This window comes from Podarcis melisellensis (assembly GCF_964234715.1).
Source record: "Podarcis melisellensis genome assembly, chromosome: 1".
In the NCBI taxonomy this organism is placed as follows: domain Eukaryota; kingdom Metazoa; phylum Chordata; class Lepidosauria; order Squamata; family Lacertidae; genus Podarcis; species Podarcis melisellensis.
The window spans coordinates 71788640-71806367 of NC_138528.1; the positions used below are offsets into that span (position 1 = coordinate 71788640).

General features: G+C 41.6%; 1 protein-coding gene across 4 annotated transcripts; it reads right to left on the reverse strand.

Moving 5' to 3' along the window:
- Positions 1–1576: 1576 nt before the first annotated feature.
- UEVLD (UEV and lactate/malate dehyrogenase domains) lies at positions 1577–16742 on the reverse strand. Of its 4 annotated transcripts, none has more exons than XM_081904161.1 (12): positions 16507–16742; positions 13500–13584; positions 12400–12465; positions 11049–11212; positions 9434–9569; positions 8929–9047; positions 7882–7987; positions 7000–7170; positions 5100–5273; positions 4543–4630; positions 3536–3659; positions 1577–3428 (listed from the first exon to the last, which is right to left on the reverse strand). In XM_081904161.1, exons 1-12 carry the CDS (start codon positions 16588–16590, stop codon positions 3264–3266), a joined length of 1482 nt encoding a protein of 493 aa, XP_081760287.1. In that variant the 5' UTR covers positions 16591–16742; the 3' UTR covers positions 1577–3263. The 4 variants fall into 4 exon arrangements, with proteins under 4 accessions (XP_081760287.1, XP_081760288.1, XP_081760290.1 ...); XM_081904162.1 differs by lacking the exon at positions 16507–16742 and adding an exon at positions 14758–14922; XM_081904164.1 differs by lacking the exon at positions 16507–16742 and adding an exon at positions 14501–14627.
- Positions 16743–17728: the final 986 nt, after the last annotated feature.

The following is a 17728-nucleotide window of genomic DNA, read 5'->3' on the forward strand; positions in this document are numbered from 1 at the left end:
ATGATAGTGGTTGATTGTAACATCTGCTCCATTCAATATAACATTGGGACCACTGACTGCTATATGGAAAGGAGGGTAGTTCATTGGGAGAGCAAATGTTTTGCATGCAAAAGGTCCCAAGCCAATCCCCAGCACCTCTATGTAAGGCTGGCAAAGAACTCTGCAGGGTTGCTGCCAGTCACCATAGACCAGGGGTCAGGATCGTTTGCCCCTCCAGATGTTGCTGAACATGAGACCAATGGTGGGTCTGATAGTCAAGAAGCTGTTTTTTGCACATGCTGTACACGGAAGTGAGGGGCAGATGGGGCTTGTCGACTTGGGAAGGTAGCCCGTCTAGGAGAAGAAAAACTCTGGTCCTAAGCCTCCGCTGTCTTGCGGGATATTTTCAGGAAAAGAAAAGGCTAAAGAGTAAACCCTACACAAATCTGGAGTGGAGTCCCTGAGACGGTTGCATGGCTCCTTGTATGCCTCCTCCTGGCAACTCCTGCAGCCAAGCTGGTGCCAAATGTATTGCTCCGCTTTCATTTGGACCACGTCAGCAAAGCTGAGAGGAGGGTCTTGTCATCTGGGCAGCCCAGGACCTCCATGCACACTGCAAAGCTTGCACCCCGGGGAGGTCACTTTGGTGCTGCAAATGCAGCAGTTCAACTTCACCAACAGAGGTCCACTTCATTGTCTCTCGAGACAGATGTATGCCAACAACATATCCCATCAACCCCAGACTGCATGGCTAATAGTCAAGGAAGATGGGTACTGTAGTCCAAGAATACCTGGAGGGCCAAAGGTTCACCCTCCCTTGGTGTAGACAACACTTCAGGTTTGATGGACCAAGGGTTTGAGACAGACAAAATGAAATCTTCACACAGCACATAGCAACACTCTGGATTTCACTCCTACAAAATGTATACATTGGAGACAAAACTAAATGGTACCCAGGAATCCTGGCTACAGTCACTGAAATTGTCAGTGTTATTTTAAAAAGCCTACGTACAATGGAAAGGATTGTGTATAGATGGAGCAGATTAATGCATAAAATATAGAGAGGTTATTTAATGGTTTGAAGGATTTGAATGTGCATGCATTCTGTAAACTACTTTATTCTGAAGTGGTGTACAATAGGGTCAAACAATAAAATAGTTCACAAAATACATGCATATTAAAATCCATCAAACTACTAAATAAAATTGTCTGTAAAACAACCATCAACCATGCAGCCAAAAGTCCTGTACATCCTTTTAAATTTAGATTTGGAGACCTTTTGGTAACAACCAACAAATCTAATAAATAATAATTTAAGTTTTGCTGTCATGATTCAAGATAATATTTTGTACCAGCTAGATAGTGCACCACACCAACTCATGAATTCCTCATCTGACCTACCAATAGATGTGCTTCATATATTAGTATATATTAGCAAATTCTTTCATTAATCTGTTGCATTTATGTACTGCTAAATATTTCAAAAACCTCTAAGCCATGTATGGTCTAACCCCCACACCCATAATATATTGTTAAAGCATTAGCACATAAACACAACCTAAAACCAATAAAACAGTAATAAAAAAACACATCAAGCTTTTAAAAGCTAATAAATGTTTTATTAACATTACACATCACAGTGTTTTTCCATATAGCACTTGCTTAAATATATAATGCAAAGAAAAAGACAAAAATTCATTGCAATCATACCTGAGTACAAAATCTATATATACTATCATTAGACTGTTTATATATTTGGTAGTGCTTAAAGCTTGTTGCAGTGTTACAACTGATGACACCAAACATACTAAGCCTTATCAGTGCATAACATTGAGCAGTGCATTCATTCAGTTTTTCTTCCCATCCTGTCCTAAAGACTCAGGCCAAGTCACAATTATTTTAACAAAAGACCAAATAAAAACAGATTACTTCATTAGATAGAAATAAAAATTTACCTCCTCTTTACCCTAAGTTCATAAATCATCATTTAGATCCTGGGAATAGTATTGGCTAACACTATCCAATAACTATTTTCTCATCTATTATATTTTAAAGCATGGTAGAGTGGAAAGGGAGAAGAATCACCTTTTAAAAAATATATTCTGAATAAAGGAAGCATTTCATTTAAACCATGGTGACTAGCTGTGCCTTACTGTATTCTATAATGTCCTCCCCATACAAAGTGCCTATATAATTCAATTTATAAATCTTGTACAGAATCCAGTATGCCCTCCCATGTGAGCCAAAAGCACTAATGTGTGCACATGGGAAACAAAACATTTCCTGCTCCACCCAGCTGCTTCATTCACAAGCTGCACTGGAGGGTACTCCAACATTCAGGGTGGCTTTACAGGGGCTACGAGAACCTTAAGCAGGAAGGATGTGAACACACAGAACCTCAAGGCCTCTTGGATTTTGGCCAAGTGCCTTTAAGAAGACAATACAACTATGCACATTTTATATACTGCCGCAATGTAACAGCGCTGGGTTGTTTTTTTTTATATCCCCACCCCCAGCAATATCTAAATCTTTGGGTGATTCATACAAAAAGTTCAGAAAAATATTTTCAGGCACATTAAGGATAAGCAAATAGAATTCATCTGCAATGCCAAAAAATTCAGCTTCAAATGAATTACTGCAATGATTTGCTGGTGGAAACATTTTGTTATAAATTGTCTGAATCATTGGCTGAAACATGGACCCTTAATTTTAGGCAATACCTTGCTGCCAGGCCATCTATGTTTAGACTTTAGCAATGTGTAATATATATACAAGACTGGTTCTCTATAGTAAATACACGATGGCAATGCTGTATCACCTATGGCAAAACAATAGTCACTCTGATTGAAAAGATACCTCTTGTCAACAAATTTACAGCAACCTAGAAAAGGAAGTGGGCTGGTGGTGATTATAGTGATGGCTCTGATATAGTGTTGTGCATTCAATATAGGAAAAAGAAGAGATCCTATTTTTTCTTATTAATACAGATAGTAATTAAATAACCAAGAGTACAAAATCCAGCAAAAAGGCAACCCATGATCTAGAAAGTTTGGGAAATTACGGTAAGTTTCATGTTACATATTTCCATCCTATTTTGCCTAATCATTTTTATTATAAGAATGTCATTGACAGATGGTCTTTAGCATGCCCTATAATTAAATATACACCAAATTTAGCAAAGCTTCAACATTTTGAGGTATTCTTTTTTTAGTAGCCACCTAGGCAATAGTGTCTTTTCTGCAACTCTCAAATACCTTAGAGGCCAAGTTATGCCTAGCTGGTATTCAGAGTTTCAGCTGCTGTTGAAGATCATGAATCGAGGCAGCCGTGGACTGAAGCTCCTGTGCCACAGTACCTTTATCCAACAGTTTGATGACTTCAGTTACTCCACTGATTCCAAGCACACAAGGCACACTTAAAAATACTTCAGAGTTTATATTGTAACATCCCTAGAAAAGGCAAAACATAGTATTGGGTATATTAGAATTCCTGGGGCCCACAGGTTAATGTTTCCTCTATTCTAAAAAAGCAAAATCAGATCAGATCCTGTGCTTACCTTCACCATCGTTGATATGGAATGTACTTTCCTTTTATCATTCAATATACTGTCTGCCAGATCAGCTATTGACAGACCAACAGACCAGGATTTTTGGCCTCTTCCTTTCAGAACTTCCATGGCTCTATATAATAGCAAAAGAATCAGGATTTACAATGCACTTTTTTAGCAAGCAATATGCCCCCTTTATAATCTCCATACGTCACGCTTGTATATCAACAAGCGTGGTACACATTTTTGTAGTAGCCTTGTTCACATGTTGTGCTACCCAAACTGTCTAAATGTGAACAAGCAAGCGTGAGGGTACTTGTAGTAAAAAAATGCAGCTGCTTTTCTCCTCCCATGATTGCCCTACTTCCACACTAGCTATGCCATGCAAAACCATGGTTTGTTTGGCTTCATACTGCATCTGAACCCAGACTCATGGTTTGTCTGCCTCAGACAAAACACAAATGGTAAGCCAAGAACAAACCATCAGAATGCATGTGATGGCTTTCGACCAATCAAAAGGTTACAGCAAAATGGTTACGTATAGATTACATTTTCATGTCAACAGGTCTTGAGCCAAGCAGAGGCTGACTACATTACTTGTTGCTAATTTTATGACTAGCAGCAAAGCGTGTGTAAGGAATTTGCCACTCTTGTGTCTGCCCCCTCCCTTATTCATTACTTCAAGGTTTATGAGGTGTTAGCTGTCTAGAGTGGGCTACTTTCTTAGGTACAAGACCCTGAGTAAAGTATACGTATTTTAAGAATAGCACTGCTGACAGATAAGACTTCAACTAGAATTTGAGGCCTTTTATACGTAGCCTGATCAAAACGTGTTCAAGTAAAAATGGGGTTTAATAGGTACGTCATGAAGGTTTCCCTTTCATATCATGTTACTAGGGTGTAAATTAAAATTAAGAATTAGGCTGCACTCCTATATCAATCTATATTGGAATATGTCCCAGTTAACTCAGTGGGACTTACTTCTGATTGCGCTGCCACATGTCTAAGTGCTTTACCTGTTAGCTAAGAGATGCTGGGCATTTTGATTTGCTATATCTTCATCCTGATGACTTGTCACTGAATTAGAAGCACTCCATGCTGCCACTGAATAGGATAAAATTACAATCCAAGTTTTTTAAAAAACATTTGCATTTTTATCTCAGGAATAATTTCTCTGTAGAGTGTGTGCTTTCCATTTTGCTTTTTAAGAGACCAATTGTAGGAATTCTATTCAGAGGAATACATAACTCACAGATGTACAGAAAACACAGAATACGCAATAACCCGTCAGACAAAGAAACTGCATGAGAAGTCAGTGACAAAGCAACCACCACCGCAATGTAGTGTAAGCATAAAATATAGAATTGGAGAAGCTGTCTCTGGAACAGAACCACAAACTTCTTGTCATGGCTATCCATTAAATAAGTAACAGTAATTTAAACTGAAATATCTCCATATACAGTACTTCTATTAAAAAATAATCACAATGTTTTCTGAAATTATCTCCTGATATAAAGTACACATGTGGTACCCTAAACTGCATAGTAAGCTAAGTAGTAAGTCATCATTTTACCTTTGTTTTCCCCTTGTTCACCAATAATCCAATTATCTTTGCCTCTGATTTGAGCTTTTAATAGGTTTGCAATAATGTATTGGAATCTTGCAGAGTCTAGATTACAACCAATCCCGATAACCCGACTTTTAGGAAATCCACTCATCTTCCATGATACATAGGTCATTATTTCCACTGTACATTTGACAAAAACACATTGAAAAGGGCAAATTAATTTGTATTCAGGTCAAAAAGACATGTTTCCAATCAAGTTATCATTCATCTCTTTGGCAGTGGGGTTGATTGGATATCAGTAAATTATTCATTTTAAAAACAACAGCAACATCTCCGACAAATATCATGAAGGATGTTTTAGTAAATTTGTAATCTTAACCCCACTTTCCTGGAAGTAAGCCCATTTAATATAACAGTACTTATTTCTGAGGAGACATGGTTTTGACTGTGCATTATTTTGCACAGCTTAAATATAATTAAATATATCACTAAACTTGGTTAACAGAATCACACTCTACAACATTTGGTTCTGGTAAAGTGAATTTCTGCTGGTTATTATTCGTTTCCAACAAAACATGATGAGAAGCTTTTGAAGGAATGGGTTTCCAAAACCCAAAAACTGACTGTGCAGGCAGTTTTTAAACTGCACCAAAATCCCCATTTCTCCTTAGCTAAAATGCATAAACTTCAGCCATTGAGCAAATGCAAAACAAGAACACAGCTCTCTCTCTTATCAGTTTGACGGCAAGACTGGCCTTGACTCTACCAGTAGAACAGACACAGACATATCTTATGTTCTGACCACAAATGATGCAGAGACCCAAGTCTGGGACTAACGCCAGAGCATGTTCTCGGAAGTAGTGACCTCTTGTTCCAAGATAGGAGTAGGAACAGGAATATCCTTTTATGGTCAGGAGTGCAGGAAGGAAATCCCTTTTAAGGTTAAGAGTGCCAGAGCAGGAACATATGTGATGTCAACCCGCGTACATAGGCTGATGTGGTTGGGCTCTGAGGGGAGGAGGGAGAGGGTGCCTGGAGGATATAAATACTGCATGAAACTTGTCATTTCTTTGGACTTGCTGTGGACTTGATCACGCAAGTGCCTTCTGCTATCCGGAGAGCAGAATAAACTCTTTCTTTGAACCAACTCATTTTGAGTTCCTTCCTCCTGTCCTGGAGCAACGCAGACCCAATCGGTGAACTCCAATAAGGCTACACTTTGATCTTTCAGAATCACTGGTTTCTTCACCGGCACCTCTCAGAATTTATGTCCCAAGAAGCATGTTTGCTCAAAAGGAAGACCTACTGATTTTGTGAGACTTTTCCTGGTGCTTTGGGGTTAAGTAATGAGATTAACTATGCCGCATCAAAACATGCTTGTATACAAATATTTGCAATCACAAAACCATAGAACTGTAGAGTTGGAAGTGACCCTGAGGGTCATCTAGTCGACACCCCCCTGCAAATCTCAACTAGATCATACATTACAGGTGGCCACCCAACCTCTGCTTAAAAACCTCCAAGGAAGGAGAGTTGACCACCTCTCATAGGAGTGTGTTCCACTGTCGGACAGCGTTTACTGTCATAAAGGTCTTCCTGATGTTCAGTCAGAATCTCATTTCTTGAAGCTTGAATCATGGAAGTACTAGTTTTCCTGTTACTCACTTCTCTAAAGGAAAATGTCAAAAGACTTATTCCATATGTGTGTCAAGATATACACAACACACAAAAGGAAACTTTCTGGCCCAGTTTTCTACATTGTCACAATACTTGACCACAAGAGAGCAAACAGAGAACACCCTGAAGTCTCTGCAAAGAAATAGGTTTATTAAGTATGAGAATATTCCTGACAAAGCATGTTATATCCAGGGAGCAATAAATCATAAAAAGGTAAGCGCTGCCATACCTGGTTGAGAAGCCACAAGCAGTACACTTTGTTGGCTATAATGTGCTACTGAAGGAATGATGCCTCTGAACAGTTCAACATTGCTCTGTACAACATCCAGATAGGATTGAGCGTTGCCTAAAGAATTCACTGTTAGCACCACCAGCTTTGAGCCTGCTGAGGCGGAAAAATCTAAGAACACAAAGAAAGAATTTCTGCACACGTCAAGGTGAGAGTATAAGACCTATTTCATTATTATTTTGTAAGTCCATGAACTGGACAGGTAAACTTTTGTTTTATTTAAAGATACAGGGTCGTATCCAACGCTGTGCATGTGGAGTTCAACTTGTGCAATGGGACTCCCCCTTCCTTTTCCTTTCCTTTCCTTTCCTTTCCTTTCCTCTCCTCTCCTCTCCTCTCCTCACATGCCCTCAGAACCTGCTCCAAAGGTTCTTCCGACCCAGAGGATGCAAGAGGTGCTGCAGAGGAGAAGACAGGAAAGTTCTAGTGTGCAAGCAGAAGTCTGCTGTGTTAGCAGAACAGAAGCGTTGGATACGACCCATACGAGTGTAAAAGGTGTCGCTAATTAAGCACTGTGCCACAACTTTCTCAGGCATATAGTGTGTGTATACACACACACCTACATATATACACACATGTACATCTCCTGCCTTTCTTTCATCATGGAACCCATCTGTACACATGGTCTCCCCATCCAGGCTCTGGCTACACTCAAACTTCCTTAGCTTCATCACATGGTGCCTTCATGTGCTTTCAGAGGTTATTGCTACGGGTGAAATGCCCTTACCAACGATTCCAAGAATTACTTAGAAAATTCACTTGAAGTATATTGGGGGGGGGGGGGGACGACCACCACACACATCTCAGAAGCCAACACAATACCTCTGCTGATTTCCACATTAGGCAAGGCAAAGATTTCCAGGTCCATAGCTGCTCCTTTCATTGTACCTTCTGAGCAGTCCAAGACAACCACTCTGTCAGCAACACCCTGGTACAAATTGAAAGCAAAGAAGTAATTATTCAGTGGAGAGAAGATAGTATGGCATTCTGAAAGGGTTTAATACAACTCTGATTTATTTCTTTAAATGCTGACATACAATCCTATTTTCTACATAAGCTGCTGTTAAATGTGAGACAACAGCTATTCTCTCCCATCACACCAGTCATCTGTTTGAATCAAGCTGCCACCACTAGAGACAATGTGCCTCTGAATCCCAATTGCTGGGAATCAAAAGTGGGAAGAGTGCTGCTCCGCTTCGATCCTGCTTTCAGGTTTCCCATAGTCATGGGCCTTTGGCTTTATCCAGCAGCCAGACTCTCCTGAAGATGGTCAGGCATAATTCGGCAGGCATTAAACATGCACTGAAATCCCTTCCATAGAAATCAGTAGGATGCCAGGATCATGACAAAATACCTGGAGATTCACAGAGCGATCTAAACCTCACCAGGGCAGCCGGTGAGTGGCAGATCCATGCTGAAAGCAACTGTGCTAGTAGCTTTCCAGCTGCTTATATTAGCCTGCTAAAAATCCATACAGGCTGCATTCTGTTGGTGCTATTGGAAAATACACAGTTTAAGACAGCATGTGCCAACTAAAAGCTATGGTTACCATGTGCTGAGAAGTTATGCAAATAGACCCTCAATGCACAGTCCTTTGCAAGCTTACTCAGAAATGCATCCCACTCTGTTCAACAGGCCTGCTCTAAAGTAAATGCGTATGGCACCTACTTCAGAATAAAGACACACAAGATAGCACCATGTAATTGCTTAGGCAATCCATCGGTTCCAATCCTAATTTAAACCTACTTCATGGGGAAGAGAGCACTAGTTGTTTGTTCCTAGTTATTTTCAATAATAATTATTTTATCTCAGTTTGGAATCACTACAGAAGCAATCACAGTGGTCATTTCACGTAAACTATATATATACCTTTGCTGTAATAGCCAGTGCACAAGCAAGGCCCAGATCGCCTGCTCCAATCACTGTAACTTTGTTAAATCCTCCATCATTTTTCTTTCCCTCTCCCTTGGACTGAATGTTGTCTTCACCTAAAATAACAGATAGTCATTAATATAAACAAATGCGCTCAACTTGGGAAGTTGCATGGAAAATGACTGGATCTAATGGAACAAACTAACCAAAAAAGGTTTAACTGGAAACTATGGTGGTCTGTGGAGGACAAAGACATATTGTACAGCCTTCTTCATATGAATGCTAACTTCAAACCGAAGAAGAGCCCTGTTGCATCAGACCAAAAGTTCAGCCATTTCTCACAATAGCCAGCCAGATGCTTCAGGGATAATGGGAGGATGATAGCCATCTCTTGCTATTGTTCCTCAATGACGGCTGTTTATCAATGACTGAATCCTGCATACAGTACAGAACTTGGCTCCCAAACAAAAACCCCAAACAAATTCCCAAAGATGATGTATACCTTCAGTGATTTTTGCAATGTAAGAGAGTAGTTCTGACTGTCTGGCTGCATCTGAAGATGATAATGAGAACAGAGGGAGCTCCTCTTCAAATTTTGCGCTCATTTCCTTTAATAACCCTATGATCATGGATTGCGGCTGAAACATATATAACAACAATTAGCCTCCTCCTCATCTTATTATGATATCCTTTCACATAAGTCTTAAAGCCATTTACAAGCCTCCAACAAGAGCAACTAAAAATAGGTTCCTAAACATCACTAACAAAACATGCAAGGCAGAGACTTAAAACAAAACAGAACGAAAAATCCAGCTGGAAAAGCTTCTTGAAACAAAATATATTCAGTAGTTTCTGGAAACTACAGGCAGCAGGCACCTGTTGTATCTCAAAATAAAATAATAATAATAATAATAATAATAATAATAATTAATATATAATATAATATAATATAAAATAATATAATATAATATAATATAATATAATATAATATAATATAATATAATATAATATAATATAATATAATATAATATAATATAATATAATATAATTTATTTATACCCCACCCATCTGGCTGAGTTTCCTCAGCCACTCTGGGTGGCTCCCAATCGAGTATTAAAAACAATACAGTATTAAATATTAAAAACTTTACCAAATAGGGCTGCCTTCAGATGTCTTTTAGAAATAGGTTAACTGCTTATTTCCTTGACATCTGATGGGAGGACGTTCCACAGGGCGGGCGCCACTACTGAGAAGGCCTTCTGTCTAGTTCCACAAAACAGGGGCAGCCACATTGAAATGTCTGCTCTCAATTACTGTGGGCTTCTGATATTTTAGAGACTTCAAGGAGAGACTCTCCCATAAAACACAGCCATCCACTGCATATGTATATGGCAATGTGGTCTTTCATGGAACCCTGTAGAGGTTATATGTCAGTACCAGAGCCTTTAACGTGGTCTGGTACTGCAATTTTAGATAACAAACATTCTATGAACAAAAATGTCTTAAAAGGGAAAAAAAGGGCAGCTCTCCACATGCCTAAATGGACTGAGAATCTGAAGCACTTTATGTACAATTATTGTGTATAGGGCTTATCAAATTTTCCCCTTCATAGCTACATAAACCAGCTATCAACTTTTTCCCAGAGAAGCAGAATCAAGATAGGAGCTACACAGAAAGGAGCAGGCCTTTCTTACAGGGATAGAGGCGTAAGAGGATCATGACCCATCCCAGTGGGGAATTCCAAGTGCCTTTTCCTTTGCAAGTGAGATTTTTGCCATTCATTCATAGAAATGAAAATGTAAAGCACTATGTTTGGGGGCACTGTTAGACAAAACACTGCCCCCTGCAATAACGCTGGTTGGCCATGCCTCTGCCGACAGAGAACCCGAGAACTACAAATACACACTACTTTTGCTAGTCCAATAAAATAGCCTCTACTTTCTCTCACATTGCCTGTGTAGCCTATCTGGCATGACAGCTCATGTTAAAAGGCACGTTTTTATACAGTTAAGGTACACAATATGGATGACATAAAATTAAGACTAAGACAAACACTGTAAACCGGTTTTAGTAAAGCAATAATACTATTTTACATGACATGCACAGACATCCCTTACATGACTCCAGTTTTGTAGATAGGGCAAGTATATCCTTCCCCGGGCATCAACATGCTTTCCTACAGAAATCCCCATGTTTGCAGTGGGCTTTAAGAAGCAGATTGGAGGAGTAAAAGGATGAGAATCTAAAATCCATAGGAAAATTGGAATGTTGTACGAATTACCTGTCAAAATACAAAACATAAGCAACTATCAACAACCACTGCTCCTTGACTGGTCATGTATACTTAAATTTTACACTTGATATTTAACCCATGGGTGGGTGTACTGTAGGATCTATTGTACTTTGTTTTTCACTAAAACCCCAAAGTCCATGATCTGGAGCCATAGGCTAAGAAGGCAAACATATAAAAGGTAAAGGTAAAGGTACCCCTGCCCGTACGGGCCAGTCGTGTCCGACTCTAGGGTTGTGCGACCATCTCACTTAAGAGGCCAGGGGCCAGCGCTGTCCAGAGACACTTCCGGGTCACATGGCCAGCGTGGCGAAGCTGCTCTGGCGAGCCAGCACCAGCGCAGCACACGGAAATGCCGTTTACCTTCCCGCTATAAAGCAGTACCTATTTATCTACTTGCACTTAGGGGTGCTAGGTGGGCAGGCGCTGGGACCGAAAGACGGGAGCTCACCCTGCCGCGGGGATTCGAACCGCCGACCATGCAATCGGCAAGCGCCACCCGCGTCCCTTATGCAAACATATACAGTCCAGGAATTTATTTTTCACATGGGAAAAATCCACTCCTGGTTTTTGCACAATCACTTCTTGTTTCAGCAGCCTGAATAATGGAAGTGGGTAGACCTTTTGCACCTGATCTTGAACAAGAGTTGTTATTGGACACTCTATTAGAAAGATATATTTACTTATTTAAAGAATGCTTATGCAGCCCATCAATATAAATATTTCCAGAGCAGCTTACAAAAGATATACTATTGATATCAAACAGGCGTCGTCACGGTATTCTTCTCAGTGCCTGCTGAAGACGTTCTTATTTAAACAAGATGTTTAGAAAGTTTGTATGAGTTTTAAGTTGTTTTAGCCTATTCTGTTGTGGTTTTAAGAGCCACTATTGATCTTGTCTGCTCAATCCACTGCAGCCTGGCTTCGCATGTCCTCACATGGTTTAGCCGGCCAGTCAAAGCTGTTTCCTGAGGAGTGGTTGCTGTCGCATGCTGACAGCTTGTAGGAGCCACAGATGAAAGATAAGTAAAGGGTGGGAACCAAAGGTGGACAAACTTCCCCAGAGGGAGCCTGATGTGTCATCCACCAGAGGTACTACCCCACCCCAAACATCCCATTCCACTTGCAAGTCCCAATGTATTATTAGGTAGCAAACAAAAACATAGTGGACAACTTACCCTGGTATTTCACTGGAACAGTGCCACTACAATTCAAAAGGTCTTTCTGGGAACCATCCTTAAAAGCTAAAGTTCAGAACATTAATTTGTATGCGCATATAGATTACATTTTTCAGTAGCAGGCAGCACAGTGAGACTGCCCTTCTCACTTGAGCACTCTCTGTTTGCACAGCTGCTGTGCACTGTGACAGAGGGGGAGGGGCAGGCAAGGCACTGCTAAGGTTGGCCCGGTGCAAATGCACTGGCGGAGTGTATCCGGCATTCCTGCCAGCAAGTTGGTACTGTGGAGATCTCTGCCCTCCCCCTCTCCATCTCGGTATGCAGAAGGACACAGCCAGAGGGAGCTCATGTAAGTGGACATCCCCACCATCTTTAAATTTTTGCAATTATTTTGTTACCGATAATACTGCTTTATTAACATCTGATATCAGAGCCAGATAACTCATTATTTTAAACGTTTATACATCACCAGACTTTTTAAAAGAACAAAGTAATCATGACAGCAAAATAAAAAGAGCATGTAAAATACAATACAGCCAGAAAGGAAAATAAAACAACTTCATTGGTTTGCTGCTATTTGCTTTATTTTCCTTTCTGGCAGCAAATAGCAGCAAACCAATACAAAGCTCACTCCACCACCCCAAACTTCATAAAGAAGCAACAGTAAAGTGATTACTTAACTCAGGAACCTCCAAACTTGGCCCTCCAGGTGTTTTGGGACTACAGTTCCCATCATCCCTGACCACTTGTCCTGTTAGCTAGGGATGATGGGAGTTGTAGTTCCAAAAACAGCTGGAGGGCCAAGTTTGGGGGTGCCTGACTTAATTGTTGAAGGTAAAAAATTTACACAAGGTGAAAGCACACTCGCTTGGGAGTAAGCCCTACTGAATACTGCTGGCTTACTTTCTAGTAAACATACATAGGATTGTGCTGCAGGTAATATTGTCAATAACAAACATAAGTAACTAGAGTTGAATTCCTTACTTGAAATTATTTGCATTGACTACTATTCAAACTTTTATATTAATCACTATACAAAACAACAACATTCTCACATAAACATTTTTCCAATGGTCCAAAATAATAGACATTACACTTACTGTAGGTATTCATGGAAAACGTGGTGTTAGGGTACAACTCATGTACGCTCTTCAGTTCTTCTATGGTCAGATCTCGGAATTTATACTGCAGAGAAAACAAGGATAATTTTATTTTTTTAAGCAGCACCCTGCCTTTAAAATTTGTCATTGTTATGAAGCAATTTAGCTTCACAGCTGAAATTGGAAGTCTAAACCACTGATTCTTCTGAACCAGAAACCTACTGTAATTTGCTTCAGTATCAATACAGCCCATTGCCATGTGAAAGTCATGCTGTGTAGATCTGCACTTATTAGAAAGACTGCACCTTTCTTTAATTACACCTTTGTCAGCAGTACCTTTTCGGATGTGCATTGAGTTAAAGCACTAGAGATAAAATTCTACTCACATTTGTTCTTTAAAACACACACACACACACAACACTTTTAAGTATGTAAAGCAGAGGTGGGGAATCGAATTGGGTCAGATCCAGAATTGGCAAACCCTCCACAGTAAGGTTACCAGACGTCCCTGTTTCCTGGGGACAGTCCCTGGATTTACAAATCAGTCCCCTGACAAAATCCACTAAATTTGACTGAAGTTGAAAAGTGTCCCCAGATTCATTGAAAAAAAATCTGGTAACCAACAGGGCTAGTTGAACAGGTAGGAAGAGCTGTCAGACCACTTGATGTCAGATGACTCTAAGCGCACTCCCACTTCTTCGTTGGCAGCAATGGCTTGAACTCACCTTCCAAACATTCTTGCCATCATAATTGCAACACAGATTACACGTATTTAACACACGGAAGACTGGGCTGCCTTCCGAGCCAACATACGCAGGATTCTGCTGCTAGGGCAGAGATAGGGAACCTGTGACTCTCCTGAATGACAACTAGGGCTGATGTGCGGTAGGTTTCTAGAGAGATCCCTACATCCTGCGTCAAGGAGCAAGTTCTGCATTTCTAGGAGCGCTGCATGCAGAAGCCTGTGCCCTAAATGCACCCTACGATGAGGCCTTGCTTACATCCCTGCCGGCAGCGTTGGCACACATATTTCGGCAGTCTAAAGAGCCACCCTCAGCCACGGCCATGTTGCAACCCCACATAACTTGTGGTCAGCAGGCAGGCAGCTTGCAACAGCGTCTTAACCGGGGACATCCCGAGTGACTCGACGGCAAAGCTGCGCCCATGGGAAGCCGGGGGGAGTCGCTCCCTCGGGCCGCCCACCCGGCGCGCGGAGAGGAGCGCCCGCGCCCGCCCATCCCGCCGCCGCCCGCCTTGCCTTGCTCAGCCACTTCCTCAGCTGCTCCTCGGAGAACTCCATCGCCGGCGGCCCGCGCGAGGAGGAACAAGCGCCGCTTCCTGCTTGGAAAGGCGAGCCGGCCGGCCGCGCGGCCTCTCCCAGTTCCTCCTTTTCCCCAGGCCCGCCCCTTGCTTAGGTAAACTGCCTAGGTTTTAAGCCAAGGAAGTGGCGGCGCCGCGCCTTGTGGGGAAGCGGGTTGCTTCTCCCGGCGAGGCGCGAGGCCTGCGCTTGAACCCAGGGCCGGATTTAGGTTTGATGAGGCCCTAAGCTACTGAAGGTAATGGAGCACTTTAGATGTCCAGCTGGCCTTTGTCAACAACAATTGTCGCTGTTTTCTATATGCTATATGGTAATTTATGGACCTAATAGGCATCTAAAGCCATTTGCACATGTTGCCATTGCAACCAGTCCATGCAGAATGTAGGCACCCTATATATAGACATGAGCAAACCAGTGATATTTTAGGGAGCGGGCAGGGCCCATTACTTACATCATAGGTGCCTACACAACACAAAACACTGTTGCTGTATGCAGGTTTTAATTTTTTATTTTTTTTATCTTAGGAAATGTACATCCAGGTTTTTTTCCTTGATTTTTTTTTTGGGGCCCCCCAAGAGAGTGGGGCCCTAAGCTATAGCTATAGCTTGTTTAGCTTATACGTAAATCCAGCACTGCTTGAACCTTGCGGCGGCAGAGGCAGCACAGCGTTTAGGCTCAGAGTTGCGACCTGACCGGCTCAAGGGATTTTGCAGAAAACAGATGGGGAAACCGTGATGCTCCAGGCGTCGTTGGGCTCCAAAATATCTGAGCCAGCATAGCCAGGGATGGTGGGAGTTGCAGTCCTGCAACATCTGCTGTACACTGAAGAGACTGGAAGGGGGTCTCTCCCTTGGAAAGGATCCAGAGGCCTTTTTCTTTTCTTTTTAATTTTCTTTATGCTTTTCAGGTTTATACATTTCACTAATTTTACCATCATTTTACCATTTCAAAACTTGACTTCCTTCTCCCTCTTTCTGCGGTTTCTTAAATTTATTTTTAATATCTTCTGCATATCCAAATTAACTTAATTTGCTCATTTATTCATCTACTTTAAATATATACTCTTATAAAACTGCAGGTTATTACAATAATCCTGCCAATGTTCTTATCTGTTTACAATTTATCTGTAAATATTCAATAAACCATTTCCATTCTTTTATAAAAAGTTTGTTATCTTGATTTCTTATTCTTCTAGAAAGTTTCTTCATTTCTGCATATTTCATAAGTTTTGTATCCATTCTTCCTTTGCTGGGACTTCTGCTTCTTTCCATGTTTGGGCAAGTAACATTCTTGCTGTTGTAGTTTCTGTACAGTTCTGTACAGTTTTGTCCCTATAACTCCCAAAAGAAAAGCTGATGGGTTTTGCTTTTTTTAAAAAATGTTATTTTTAACATCCTTTTCAATTCATTATATGTCATTTCAAAAGGTGTTTTTTTCATTGGCCACAGGAGGCAGTCATGGCCACCAACCTAGATGGCTTTCAGAGAGGACTGGACCAATTCATGGAGGAGAGGGCTATCACAGAATCGTAGAGTTGGAGGGGACCCCAAGGGCCATCTAGTGCAACCCCCTGCAATGCAGGAATCTTAGCTAAAGTATCCATGACAGATGGCTCTGCTTAAAAACCTCCAAGGAAGGAGAACCCACAACCTCCCAAGGGAGACAGGTCAGCTGTCAAACAGCTCTTACCATCGATGGCAATGAGCCATGATGGCTATGCTTTGCCTCTGCAGTTGGGAGGCAGCAAAGCCACATGAGGGAAGAGTTGCTCATGCTCGAATCCTGCTTTCCTGTTTCCCACAGGCACCTGGTTGGCCACGATGACAAGAGGATGCTGCAGTATATGGGTCAGTGGCTTGATCCAGCAGGCTCTTCTTAGGTCCATATTCCCAGAAATGACATAGGGCAACTTTTGGGGCGGCACTGTGGCTTGTTCTTTTGTGAAGCTCTGTGGGAGAAAAATCAAGCCATAATGTTGTGATTAGGGTAAAAGTTAATTCAAGATTCTACTTATTGAAGCAAGACAGTTGCATTGGGGAAGACCCCATCAGCCAGATTCTCTTCTGTCCTGATTGGTGTTCTGCTCAGATGATCTGGAACGTAACAGCTTCTATAGGCATGGCAATGTTGCCACAACTTAGTTCATGAGAGACCACAAGAGATTAGCTTTGAAAGGAACACCAGAAACCGCAGTTCTGGTCAAAACCCCATAATCATTCCATACTCCCTTCACTGTAGGGATCAGATGGGATTACCATGAGGAATTGTGGAGATATCTATCGATCTTGCCTTATCGATAGAGCCGCGACGTCAGACAGCTTTACGATCCGCATCAATCACCTACAGCGGTCCGGCAGGCTTCCTCTCTGGCTGCGCAATAACTCCTGCTGTCTCTCCTTTCAGTCACGGCTTTTTTTAGCAGAGTTGAACACAGCGTGTAAAGCAGTCTTGCTTCTTGTAAGCACACATAGACAGCTCCGTCTATTTACAGCTCTTTATTAAAACATTACAGCAAACAAAGTCCAGGGCTTCTTTCAGCCATGTCTCCCTCACAGATACACAGAGGGAAGAAGTGAAAGTACAGGGAAAAACTCCTCCTCCTGAGCTTCTAAAAGCTTCTGTCTCCGCCCAGCTTCTGTAAGCTGACGTTAGCAGGTGACACACACCAGGGGAATTTAACCAGATAAATTCTGAACCATCACACCCCCCCTTGTGTCCCTGCGTGATACCTGCGCAACATCTTCAGTAACACCTTGTGAGATCAATTCCTTCCCCAATGCCTTGTGCCCTCCCTTGGCAAACCTGTTTGGCATTTGTGGAACCACCTCACAACTCTCAGAATCGCACTGTGCGAAACCTACCCACGCACCTGTGGCCTGATACCTCTCTGGTGGGATACCTTTCGTTGTGC